General features: G+C 43.3%; 1 protein-coding gene across 3 annotated transcripts in view; it reads right to left on the reverse strand.

Annotated features, from left to right (window-relative positions):
- STK3 (serine/threonine kinase 3) overlaps positions 1–12171 on the reverse strand; it is a 111458-nt gene extending 99287 nt beyond the window's left edge. For all 3 annotated transcript variants that reach the window (XM_083622728.1, XM_083622729.1, XM_083622730.1), the window contains exons 1-3: positions 11786–12171; positions 4604–4684; positions 3286–3414 (exon numbers count right to left, since the gene is read on the reverse strand). In XM_083622728.1, coding sequence (XP_083478854.1) covers positions 3286–3414; positions 4604–4684; positions 11786–11808 — 233 coding nt within the window. In that variant the 5' untranslated portion in view covers positions 11809–12171. The remainder of the gene's footprint in view (positions 1–3285; positions 3415–4603; positions 4685–11785) is intronic.
- Between the last annotated feature and the right edge of the window lie 535 nt (positions 12172–12706).

Here is a 12706-nt window from a genome sequence, read left to right on the forward strand (position 1 = left end):
GGCCTCTCTATAAGCATTTCTCGAGGCCTCAGGATTTTCTCCAGAGGCCACACACCTCACAAGCCTCCTTCAGTGTTTCTGCCTGGCCAGAATGAATCCTTGAATTCTGATAAAGTTGCCTACTTGCCTGCCTGCCTGCCTAGATGACGAACAGAGAGGGTCATGTGACTGTAGAAACTAGCCTATGGTAGAAGCAGTGCTTTTTTTTCTTTAAAAATGTTTAGGGGTACTCTCATTTTGACTCAAGAAAATCACCATTTTATAGTTCAAATCAGGAAAAATAAATACTGGACAAAGGACAAAGATTCAATAAATGTTTAGGGGTATGCGTACACCTGCTTACCCCCCAAAAAAAGCACTGGGTAGAAGGTACAAATCATATTCATTGCTCTACCCACTTTTTCCCCCAGCTCCATTCTCCAAGGCCCCCAGAAGGGAATGTGGCCCTCAAGCTGAAAAATGTTCCCCACCCATGTCACATACCAAACTAGAAGAAAAAGAATCCTAATTCTGGTTTCCCCAGCAGATCCCAGAAAAATCTGTTCTGGTTGGTCCCCCTACCTTTCATAACAAACTTTCAGGGACAATGAAGGCTACAAGGGGAGGGGGAAATTAGCAAAAATCACCTCCCAAGCCTCTTCCATCAATGGACACCTTCACTGGATCAAAAGCCCTTGAGCTCACAAAACACCAATGGTTAGATACAAGCCAATATGTTCCTGCCCCCAATCTACATCTTACTGCTCATGCTTGCCAGCCAAACTGTTGGTTAAAAGCATGAGCATGGATAATGGCAACCATTTGCTTGGCGCTACATATTCATTCCCAGGGGAACTTCATATGTAACCCCTCTTTTTTATTCATACTCCCAAGCAGCAAGCGAGCCACTTACAGACACCTGCTTCTGCACTATATTAAATGTCACCTGATTAAGGTAACTGTATCTAAAAAGCCCCATAAAATATGTATTTGAACATACAAGACAGTATTACAATCTATTCATAAGGAAATTATCTCCATTAATTAGGAATTTTAAATACATAGTGCCACCACGCTGCATTAGTCTCTTTGCTTAAGAGAGTTTAAGACTTTGCTTAAGAGAGTTTAAGACTTCCTTTTCTCCCTAGGTCAAGGAGCTCTCGTTGCCTCTAGATTTTAGTGCTTAACTTTTATCTCTCACCACTACTGAGTTAAGCACAACTACTACTACTGACATATCAGTGTCAACAGGACATCTCCATCCAAATCCAACCCGGAGATCTACCAAACTCTGAATAAATACATCATAAAATCCCATTTCATCCTTATCAGCGATATATGACAGACTTTAAACCTTGCCCCTTACAATTGTGCTATTCCTAGGATACAATATTTTGGGACAATCTCCATAACAAATTCTGAAGACCTTACACTAAAGATTAACAAACTGCAATAAAAACAAATGATAAAAGCCTGCCGAAGTATATATGATATTTAAATATTTAGAGCTGAGCAACATTCTTGCAATCTTCTAATTCAGGTCAGTTAGTCTTACTTTAACTACTGTGTGTTTTGGGGCATTTGCATTTGTCCATAAAGATCTTCACTGATAAAAAAGCAAGCCTCTAAAGAAAGAGAGGTATTCTCCACACAAATATTTTACAAGGGAGTGATTCACAAATATTTTACTAAGGGCACACCCTTATCTACCTATCACTGCCAACCTTCTGCATGGATGGAAACCCCACTTAATCCCTCTTACTGCCTCATCTGAAGAACCAAGGCTCTCATCACCAGTGAATAACTGCAGTATAGTTTAAAGGAGTTCCAGCATCTTGATGCTTGGCTCCTCTGCCTTGCCCTTGCTAGCTAAATAGAATCCTCAAAGCAGCTGAAGAAAAATTCAAACACAGAAGCCTACACCAAGATACGACCTGCTCTCAATCCATGAGATAGGGCAGACTGTAAACATTTATTTGAAGGAGGATATCCTCTTTGCTCAAACTACTCCAGACATATTTCCAGCTTCTTAGTCCAAGGAAATCTATTCAATGCCATCTCAAAAACAGAAACACCCATGCACTAAGGAAGACCACAAATGAGGCGTAGTGGACCCCACTATATCATTGATGAATGGAAAGGGAGATTGGGATTTTTTGTTGACCACCCTACATGCAAGTTTCCTAGACAGCATTTACCGTATTTTTCACCCTACAGGACGCACTTTTTCCCCTCCAAAAATGAAGGGGAAATCTGTGTGCGTCCTATGGGGCGAATACAGGCTTTCGCAGGGCTCTCCACACTGTGGATAGCAGCCTGCCGCCCAGCGCGCGGGGCGCCCTGAAGCTATCAGCAAGCCTGGGGAGCCCGCAGGAGTTCCCGCAGGGCTCCCTAGGCTGCGGATAGCAGCCTGCTGCACGGAGCGCGGGGCGCACTGAAGCAGAGCGCCCCGCGCTTCGGGCAGACATCAGCCAGCCCCACAAGCTCGAGGGACAGCGGGGAGGCGCAGCACCGCCATCCCGCTGTTCCCCGACCTGGTTTTGGGGTGGAAATAAAGGGGGGAAATTTCCTTTATTTCCCCCCCAAAAAACTAGGTGCGTCCTATGGGACGGAGCGTCCTATGGGACGAAAAATACAGTATGTATTCATACATCACCATATTTCATTCATCTTCAATGAAACCTTTCTTTAAATAAAAACAAATTGGTCCACTATTCGTTTCATTCCAATATTTACCTTGCATCTAACCTGAACTGTAACTACCTGGTGTCAATTCTGAGATGAACTGTGGAATTCATTGCTTTTGTATATTAGACAGGGGTCCTCTGTGTTCAGCCTTAGAAGTCAGCTTAAAACAATTTTGTATACACAGTACTACCCTACCATGCAACCTTGTTCTATGTTCTTTTGATCTTTGCACTTTTGTGCGTATAGCATTTGAGAATATTTTTCCTTCATTCAGCAGTAATTTATGCATAAATAAATAACGAACATGAAACATGATCAAGCTTTGTCAGGGCACCAGAGTCAGCACCAAGGCATAAAAATACTTCAAAGAAAGAAGAAAGGATGCACCAGTCCTCTTCCACTCACCCAACTGCATTAGCCAGTAGGTAGGAAAGGCGTGTAGCAAGATTAAAAACCCAATAAAACATCCACATTTCTCATAACTGAACTGTGAAGACTTTAAAGGAGACTTTGAACTTCAGCTTGAAATTCTCAGCAGATTCAAACTTACACTATCAAATACTTTAGGCACTAAAAAAAAAGACAGAAGAGCTCTCACAATAAGTATGTACTTCATACCTGTCACATTGTTGCATTATAGAAATTTCCTTAATAATTTCCTGCAGATCCGATTCAACAGGGACTTGCTTAATTGCCACTACTTGACCAGATTCTTTATGAATGGCTTTAAATACACTCCCATAAGACCTAGAAAAGAAAACAGTTTCCAACTAATTTAAGCTCTGAATAATAAAATTGCAGTTCATTCAAACCAACCTATAAATAGTTAATGCAAAAGCCACATTTGTTCATTGTAGAGGCTTCATTTTCACATGCCTCTAAAACAGGATGCCCTGGCTTTAAATGTTTGTTTGTTTGTTTGTTTGTTTTCTTTACTGTCTTTTATCTAAGGATCACAGAGTGGCTTACAATATAAAAACATAAAAATGCTCAGCATAGTAACAAACAAAAGCAATAACCCCCCCCACACACACACACACACAGTTTAAGAGACCATAGATTGTTTAATTAGCCAAAGGCCTGGGAGAAGAGCCTCCATAGGGAGAGGACTCCACAAATGGAGAGCAACCACAGAATTGTGCAATAGAAGTAATGAATATAAAGATCTCAATAGTATTCCCTGATTTTAGGAAGTACATCGTTTTCTTAGATGGAACCGACACCCACATAGCAAATTGCTGCCAGTGAAACAGGCCTCAGTCAATGCTCTTTTTAGTAGAGCAGGCTTCCTCAAACTTGGCCCTCCAGCTGTTTTGGGACTACAACTCCCATCATCCCTACCTAACACGACCAGTGGTCAGGGATGATGGGAACTGTAGTGCCAAAACATCTGGAGGGCAGAGTTTGCCTATACCTGCAGTAGAGTGTGAGCATTAACATATTCCCTTGCTCTGTGAGAAATGCTAGTTAACCTGCAATAGGTCTTGTTGATGTTTCAAAGAGAAAGGAGGATAGGGAGGTCGCATAGTGACAGCTTCAGCTATGACAGCAACAGAAGTTGACTTAAGGGGCAAAACACCTGTTTAGTAGCATGCAAAGGAAAAGAGTTGCGGAGGAAGAAGAAATGCAATCTGGAACTTAAGCATGGCTAACAGGAGAAAAAATAACTAGCCCCTTCTCCACTCAAAATCAACAAATCGTGTTTTCATTTTATTTTTTATTTTTAAATCCCTATCAGAGCATTGTTACACTCACATGGGTAATACGGAGCTTTCCCACAGCTCCAAAATATTTCTTGGCTGTGGGCACTAGTCCAAATAAAGAAGCTTTTCCAGCTCTAGGTCAGTTGTACTATTCTTGTCTGTGTTTGTGCGATGTTTTGTTTAGAGTCTTCCCAACCATCCCACCTCTCTGCAGCACATAAAGTAATACATACCCTTCACCGAGCTTCTCCAATACATCAAATACTTCTTCAGGCTGTTTAGTCAAGCTGTCTTCGCTTAGCTTTTTCAGTTTGCTATCAAAAATATTTTAAATAAACAAAAATTAGTGATTTGCTATTTCTTATTGTAGATTCATTGGGTCGTATTCAACAAAGCACTGTGCAAATGTGCAAGGATTTTTCCTTGCGCAACAGAACATTTTCTCCTTCTCCTCCTCTGCATACCCCCTAGATCCATGGTTCCCAACGGTGGGGCACACAGGAATGTGTGGTTGGGTTGGGGGAGTGTATAGGCTAGTGAAATGTTGGAACTTGCTTGCAATGCTGTTTAATGATTAGATTCCTCCTGTTTAATTCTTATCAGCACACCAGTGCATGCCAGCCTCATGAGATTTTCATGTATGACATGTGCCCCTGCTGATGACTAGACAACAGTTAAGAACCACAATACAGTCATACCTCATGTTACGTCCGCTTCCTGTTAGGTTCTTTCAGGATACGTCCCGCAGTGACCCAGAAGTACCAGAAAGGGTTACTTCTGGGTTTCGCCGCTCGCACATGCGCAGATACGCAAAATGACATCACGCACATGCGCAGAAGGGGTGAATCATAACCCGCGCATGCGCAGACGCGCCGCTCCGGATTGCGTTCTGCTCATGTTGCGAACGGGCCTCCAGAACGGATCCCGTTCACAAACAGAGGTACCACTGTATCCCCTACAGAAAGGCATTATACTGAGTCTGTCTAACCTCATACCCAGAAGTTCTAGAACCTCCTCTGCTCTTCAATTCTTACAAAAGATTCATGTTCTGGACACGCAGGACAGAACAGTTCAATCTCAATATTTTCTCCAGCCCTGTTCTGTGAGTATCTTAACGTTATACTTCCAGTCCCAGAAAAGGTGAGAGCCTATTTTGTAAATGATTAAACTGAACACTTGAAGCAGCTGCCAGATGAGTCTTAGTTGCCACCAGAAATTCAAATTCAAATGTTTGGAGTGGGGAGACCCTCCCAGTCGAAGATGAGGAAATTGTAGTCTGCTTTCGTGCTTCATAAGAGCGGGGGGGGGGGGGAGATGACAACTAAAAAACTAGTACAATAATAGTACAGAGCTACAGAGTTGCACCACAACTTTGTTTACTGATGACCAGAAACTAGCTAGCTCTAAACGTGTACACCCAGTTAATCTTTTATGTTGGTTTTAAAATGAGAACTAGGATTTTCACGTGTTAAGGAGTTGAATGAGGGCCAAACATGGAAAGGAACTGTACAGTAGGGGTCTTGGTTTGAGGAGGCAGCAGCGGAGGAAGAAACATCTGTCCAATGAAAAAGCAAAGACAGAACAGTCATCCCATTGGTATCATTTCCCTTTCATGTACATGCATCACTAAGCCACCAATGCAGATATTTGCCTTCTGTATTGCAAGTTCCCTCATGAAATCAGGAAGCTAAGTTGATCAAAAACGAAGCTAATTGAAGAAATCAACCAATGAAAATTTTGCCTGAAATCCCCTTGCAAGTTGTATAAGATGTATGAACATTCAGAAAAAGTACAAAGAGCTGAGATGCTTCTTCTATAATACTAGCCAGTCCTGCCCACATAACAATGCAATCTTATCACAACATGGTGCTTTGATTTTAAAAAAGGAAAAGGATGGCAGATTATTGCCAGTGTGTTACCATTCCAAGCTGGCTACCAGCCAACCAAGCTGCAATTGTCTCTTGATGCTCAAGGATTTCTACCCTAATATATGGCAATGTTTGTTTTCCCAGGCTGCAATAGTGTATGCTCTACTACTAAGTCCATGGAACAGCAACAGAACATTTTATCCAACTACTCACAGTTTTTGCATCCAAACCTTTAAATTTAACATTTACTTTGCCGTTTTATTTAAGGAACACTATTTCCATTCATTCACATGTGTGATATGCAGTAATGGACAAAAAAAATTAAAATAATTCATGAGAGCCTGTGTGGTCTAGTGGACATCAGATCAGGGCCACTTCACGATTAAGTTGGTGATAAATGGAGCTCTTTACCAAGGCACATGCTTTGCATGCATCGAGTCAATCCCTGCCATTTCCAGGTGGTGATGGAAGAGTCACTACCATGCATAGTACAGTGGTACCTCGGGTTACATATGCTTCAGGTTACAGACTCCGCTAACCCAGAAATAGTACCTCGGGTTAAGAACTTTGCTTCAGAATGAGAACAGAAATTGTGCGGCAGCGGCACGACGGCAGCAGGAGGCCCCATTAGCTAAAGTGGTGCTTCAGGTTAAGAACAGTTTCAGATTAAGAACGGACCTCAGGAACGAATTAAGTACGTAACCAGAGGTACTACTGTACAAGGGCTATGTGGACAAATAAACTGGACCTCATATAAGGCAGCTTCCTAAAAGCCATGGTTGTCCTCAGTTTTATACTTTTTGGGGGCTGCAAAAACCAATCACAGCTCTGTAATCAGTATGCCATATAACACATTTCACAAACAAATCTTTGCTATATTCACATATTAATATTCTATAAGCGTATGTAGAGGATTTTACATGTAAAAAAGTAACATGATCGGGGCCCAAATCCCACATCTGGGTGCTTTTATAATTGTTACTGAACTGAATTTCTGCATTCTTTAATAAATTTTATTGCGTTTTGTTGTATTATATATATCGTAAATAGCTTTGGGACTTTTAATATATAAAATTACATACAGGTCTGGAAAATCAACCTAACACTCACTATATTGACTTGAAGAAATTCCTTTGTCACAGATTCAATACCTCATCTCTTCAAAAAGAAGAAAATATACTTATCTCTTACTACAAAAGCACCACCCATAGGGACTATACAGCACTGTACCTATTTTAACAATCTAAATTATTTTACCAGTGGAAGTGGTGGTTCTGAAACCTTGCACCTCTTGGGAAGCAGCAGATTCAAATTCACAGAAAAAAAATTCCAGCTGAGTTACAGTGGTACCTTGGTTCCCAAATGGCTTAGTTGATGAACAAATTAGCTCCCAAATGCCGCAAACCCAGAAGTAAGTCTTCTGGTTTACGAACATTTTTTGGAAGCCGAAAATCCGTTTTGGCTGTTACCATTGTTTCCGGGGCTAATCAGCCAATGAGAAGCCGTGCCTTGGTTTTTTAATGTTTTGGAAGTTGAACGTAACTCTAGAACGAATTGAGTTCGAGAACCAAGGTAAAAAGGTAAAGGTAAAGGACCCTTGACAGTTAAGTCCAGTCACGAACAACTCTGGGGTTGCGGCGCACATCTTGCTTTACTGGCCAAGGGAGCCGACGTTTGTCCGCAGACAGTTTTTCTGGGTCCTGTGGCCAGCATGACTAAGCCGCTTCTGGTGAAACCAGAGTAGCGCATGGAAACGCCCTTTACCTTCTCGCCAGAGCAGTACCTATTTATCTACTTGCACTTTGACGTGCTTTCGAACTGCTAGGTTGGCAGGAGCTGGGACAGAGCAATGGGAGCTCACCCTGTTGCAGGGATTCAAACCGTCGACCTTCCGATCGGCAAGCCCTGGGCTCTATGTTTAGACCACAGCGCCACCTGCATCTATTTTATGAAGTTGCAATATATTTGATGCAGTTCATACAGAACTGGGTCCAATGTAGCATTGATTTCCCCATTTTTCTGTCAGGCTTACGGAATGACTTGCCAGATGACTAGTGCCCAAGGAATCATTCTAGACCTCTTCTTACAACCCAACTTCATTCCTCTTACTTGCTTGGGGGAATCATTTTGTATATTTGATCCTTTGAATCTGCTTTGGCCAAACTGTGTTTTATACAGCACATGAAAGTATGCAAACCGGGAGAAGTTTTTAACATAGCCTACATGCCAAAGTTAGTCTAAAATAAACTGTATTTAGTTTCTAAATGAAGCTGGGGAATTTCCATTAATTGCTGTGTTGTCTCTATGCTCACTACAAGGATCTGTTGCAGACATTTGTTGGCCCATGTTCATTTTAAATTAAAAGTGGCATCTGACCCAAGAAATGGAGTTAAGAAAACTAGTCTACAGCAGAACAAATTGCTTATGAATACGTGAATATTTATAACCACATGTAAAAACAAACAGCTTCCTTAATTTAAAAACATAGGAAGAGAAGAGAATATATATGGAAATCATAGGCAGTTCTCATGTTTACAAAAGCCAGGAATGAATATTTTCTTCCTAAATGTAAAAAAAAAACCAAAACTTGAATCGAAGTTTATACAAGCTTATGGATGAAAAAAGGCATGAACTACAAAAAAACCTCTTGATGATTAATAATTTAAGCATTGCAATTGTAAAATAACACAACACATTGAAAGGTAAAGACAATTTAAAGAGGTGCAATCTCAAAAAAGCATATTATGTTTTGCCATTGTTAGAAATGCTCAAATTCTACCCCAAATAAAATAAAAATACTTCATACTGCATATAATTCTAACCACATCTACCATTCCTATGTAAGCCAGTAACAAATCTTGGTGCATGGTTTCTTTACAGAGAGGCAAACCACAAGCCCAGGTTCAGACATAAAGCTAAGCCTAGCCATGGCTTAGCACAGGAGTGGAAGAGAAGCAGCTGTGATTTCTCCCCATGCACCAACATGCTGTTCATTTACTTTTAATCATAGCAAGCTTAACTGCCAAGAGGCTAGTAATATTCCAGGAAAGGGCTTTTCTTCTTCCGTGGCTAGCACAGAAACCAAGTACAATGGTACCTCAGGTTAAGAGCTTCATTCGTTCCGGAGGTCCATTCTTAACCTGAAACTGTTCTTAACCTGAGGTACCACTTTAGCTGATGGGGCCTCCCAGTGCAGCCGCGCCACGCCGCTGCCGCGTGATTTCTGTTCTCATCCTGAAGCAAAGTTCTTAACCTGAGGTACTATTTCTGGGTTAGCGGTGTCTGTAACCTGAAGCGTCTGTAACCCAAGGTACCACTGTATGAAAAGGGAAGGGGAAACAAAGTGTTCCATCTCTCCTCTGTCAGTCTGCTCCACGCCTGCATAAAACTTCTAGTCACCAATGGCTACCAAGCAAGTTGTTGCTAAATAAAAGGCTGCCTTCTCACAATAACAGCATCAATGCTGGCAGCCCTAACACACCTTACTATGATTGCAAAGTGGGTTTGCTAGCCATGTGTGGATCACAGCACCAGCCATCACTGAACCTCTTTCCGCTGCAAGTTACTTTAAGCTTGCAGCTGTTACTTTAATGTTGGGGAAAGAACATAGCTCAATAGTAGAACACATACTTTGCATGCAGAAGGTTCTAGCGCCAATCCCTAGCATTAAAGAGATCAGGAAGCAGGTGATGGGAAATACTATCTGTGGACAGCAACCAGCCATCCAAGTAGCCAATATTGGACTAAAAAAACAGCTAGGAAATTGTCTGAATACAGTTTAAAATTAGCATCTCCCCAACCCAAAAATACGGCAGACGTTTATTATCTATCAATTACAGGAAAAAATACATAATCTGTTTTCAGTCCTGGTCAACTTGAAGATTCAATACATCCTAAGAAAGTGCACATAACAGGGCATACAGAACACCTACAGTCTGCTTCCTATGTAGATGCTGGAAAGGGAAGCTTGAGATCACTATCTACCCAACCCAACAGATCACCACAGATACAATGAGGTAAAATATACAGTAATATACCAATAAACATAGCTTTTAGGGTATGTATGTTTTTACCTCCTATAATCTTTCAAATATAAAATAAGTTGTGTGTATTACAAGATTCCCAAAATCGTGTTTTTTTTAAATAGATGCTGTCTCTTCAGGGATTTCATTTCTCACAATTTAGCACTCTCTCCTAAATCCATAACTTGAGTAAATGAAATCCAATAGCCTAAACTGAAGCATGTTCTTGACAATGAGCCAGAACCTACTGTCGTTGTCTGTTTCAAACATACACTTCCAGAAAGATTTGTAATAATGCAGACAGGCCGTAATTCCCCAAACTTCTATTCCCACACCCCTTCACTAAGATACAGGTCAGATGTTTCAGCAGGCCTCTTCCAAGGGGACCAAAGGAAGGACATTCAGAAAAATGCAACATTCTCTATGCCCCATGGGAAGAACCGGCAGGGAGGTCTAAAGTGGGTGGCGTACATGCAAGTATGAGAGAGAAATTAATTTCTGCCCTACTCCTACATGGACTACAGATGGGACCACGTGTGGGGTCTTTATCCCTCTGTTGGGACTATGAAGACTATATACACCGAGGGGGCATGTCATCAGACTGACCCAAAGCAAACCAGTCATGTCTTAATGTCCTCTAACAAAACTGTCAAACCCACAAGCATCATAGTACAGTGGTACCTCGGGTTACATACGCTTCAGGTTACAGACTCCGCTAACCCAGAAATATTACCTCAGGTTAAGAACTTTGCTTTCAGGATGAGAACAGAAATTGTGCTCCGGCGGCGCGACAGCAGCAGGAGGCCCCATTAGCTAAAGTGGTGCTTCAGGTTAAGAACAGTTTCAGGTTAAGAATGGACCTCCAGAACGGACCTTATAGTGAGGTACCACTGTAAAAGAACGGCAAAGGGGGGAGATGCCACAATTCCTGCTATGAAAGGCAAGCAGTACATATCCCACGTTACTAGTGCCTACCTGGAAATATTAGCCCAAACCTGTGCCACTCTGAGGCACAGAGATCTGGGGAAGGCATGATCCAGGCCATCATGTCTGTGTGTGTGTGTGTGTGTGTTTAACAGACATGATGGGGCATCCCCTGCTTTCCCACATGGGGCATCGGCTTTGGGGGAGGGGGAAATGTACACGTGTATTTACACGCATTCACACAGCAAAACTGTGACAATGATGGGGCGTCCATCGACGCTTAGCTAATGCTATAATAGATGTCTTTAAGAGGTGGGAAGTGTACATTTGAAACACACACACACACACTCAGGATCCCTCCTCAGAGGGAGGCCTGGCAGCAGGGGGATGCGGGGAGGAAATGGTGGCCAGAGGGGACGAATCCACCGGGAAGCCTCCCCGGGAACCCGGAGCCGGAGCGTCAAGGGAGGCGCCCGGGAGCTGCGCGGTGCGGCCTAGCCTGGCCTCCTCCTCCTCCTCCTCCTCCCTTGCGCCCAAAATAAACCTCGCCCCCGCCCGCTCCCGCGGCCTCTCGGGAACCGGGGAGGCCCTCGGCCGTTACCTTTTGGGCGCTGCCTGCTCCATGGCTGCGGCCGGCGGCTCCTGGGATTATTCCCGCCCCCCTTCCCCACAGGCCACCAAAGGCAAGGCGCCGTTTAAATACCCCTCTGACAGGACCTAACAGAAACTCTCCGCACAACTTTCCTTCCGCAGCTGGCCCTTTAAAAGCGACCCTCCCCTCGCGCCGCGTCCGCTGCCTGACTTCAGCGCTTACGCACAGGACGGGGCCTTTGCTGCTTGGGACGGAACGCGCCGCCCACCCAGCCTCTCTATTGGCTGAGGGATAGGAGATGCGAAGCGGCCATTGGCCTCCCCGAAAATCAATCGGGAAACCCAGAAGGAGGAAGAGAAAGTTACACTTTACGTCGGCTGGAAGCGAAGCGGGAGCGTTTGCTATAGTGGCACGCAAGAGGAGGGGGGATGGCGAGCAGAGTGCGTCATGACGGAGGCACGCAAGAGGGGAAGGTCCCCTTTGCGTCGCTAGGGTCCCTGCGTGAAACGGTGCATGTTGGATTATGTAGTATTGTGGGCCACATGTGTTCCACTGCCTCCCGCAGTTTAGTCAAACTCATGCTGGTAGCTTTGAGAACACTATCCAACCATCTCGTCCTCTGTCGTCCCCTTCTCCTTGTGCCCTCCATCTTTCCCAACATCAGGGTCTTTTCCAGGGCGTCTTCTCTTCTCATGAGGTGGCCAAAGTATTGGAGCCTCAGCTTCAGGATCTGTCCTTCCAGTGAGCACTCAGGGCTGATTTCCTTCAGAATGGATCGGTTTGATCTTCTTGCAGTCCATGGGACTCTCAAGAGTCTCCTCCAGCACCATAATTCAAAAGCATCAATTTTTGGCGATCAGCCTTCTTTATGGTCCAGCTCTCACTTCCATACATCACTACTGGGAAAACCATAGCTTTAATTATATGGAC

This window comes from Podarcis filfolensis, assembly GCF_964270895.1.
Source record: "Podarcis filfolensis genome assembly, chromosome: 7".
Classification (NCBI taxonomy): domain Eukaryota; kingdom Metazoa; phylum Chordata; class Lepidosauria; order Squamata; family Lacertidae; genus Podarcis; species Podarcis filfolensis.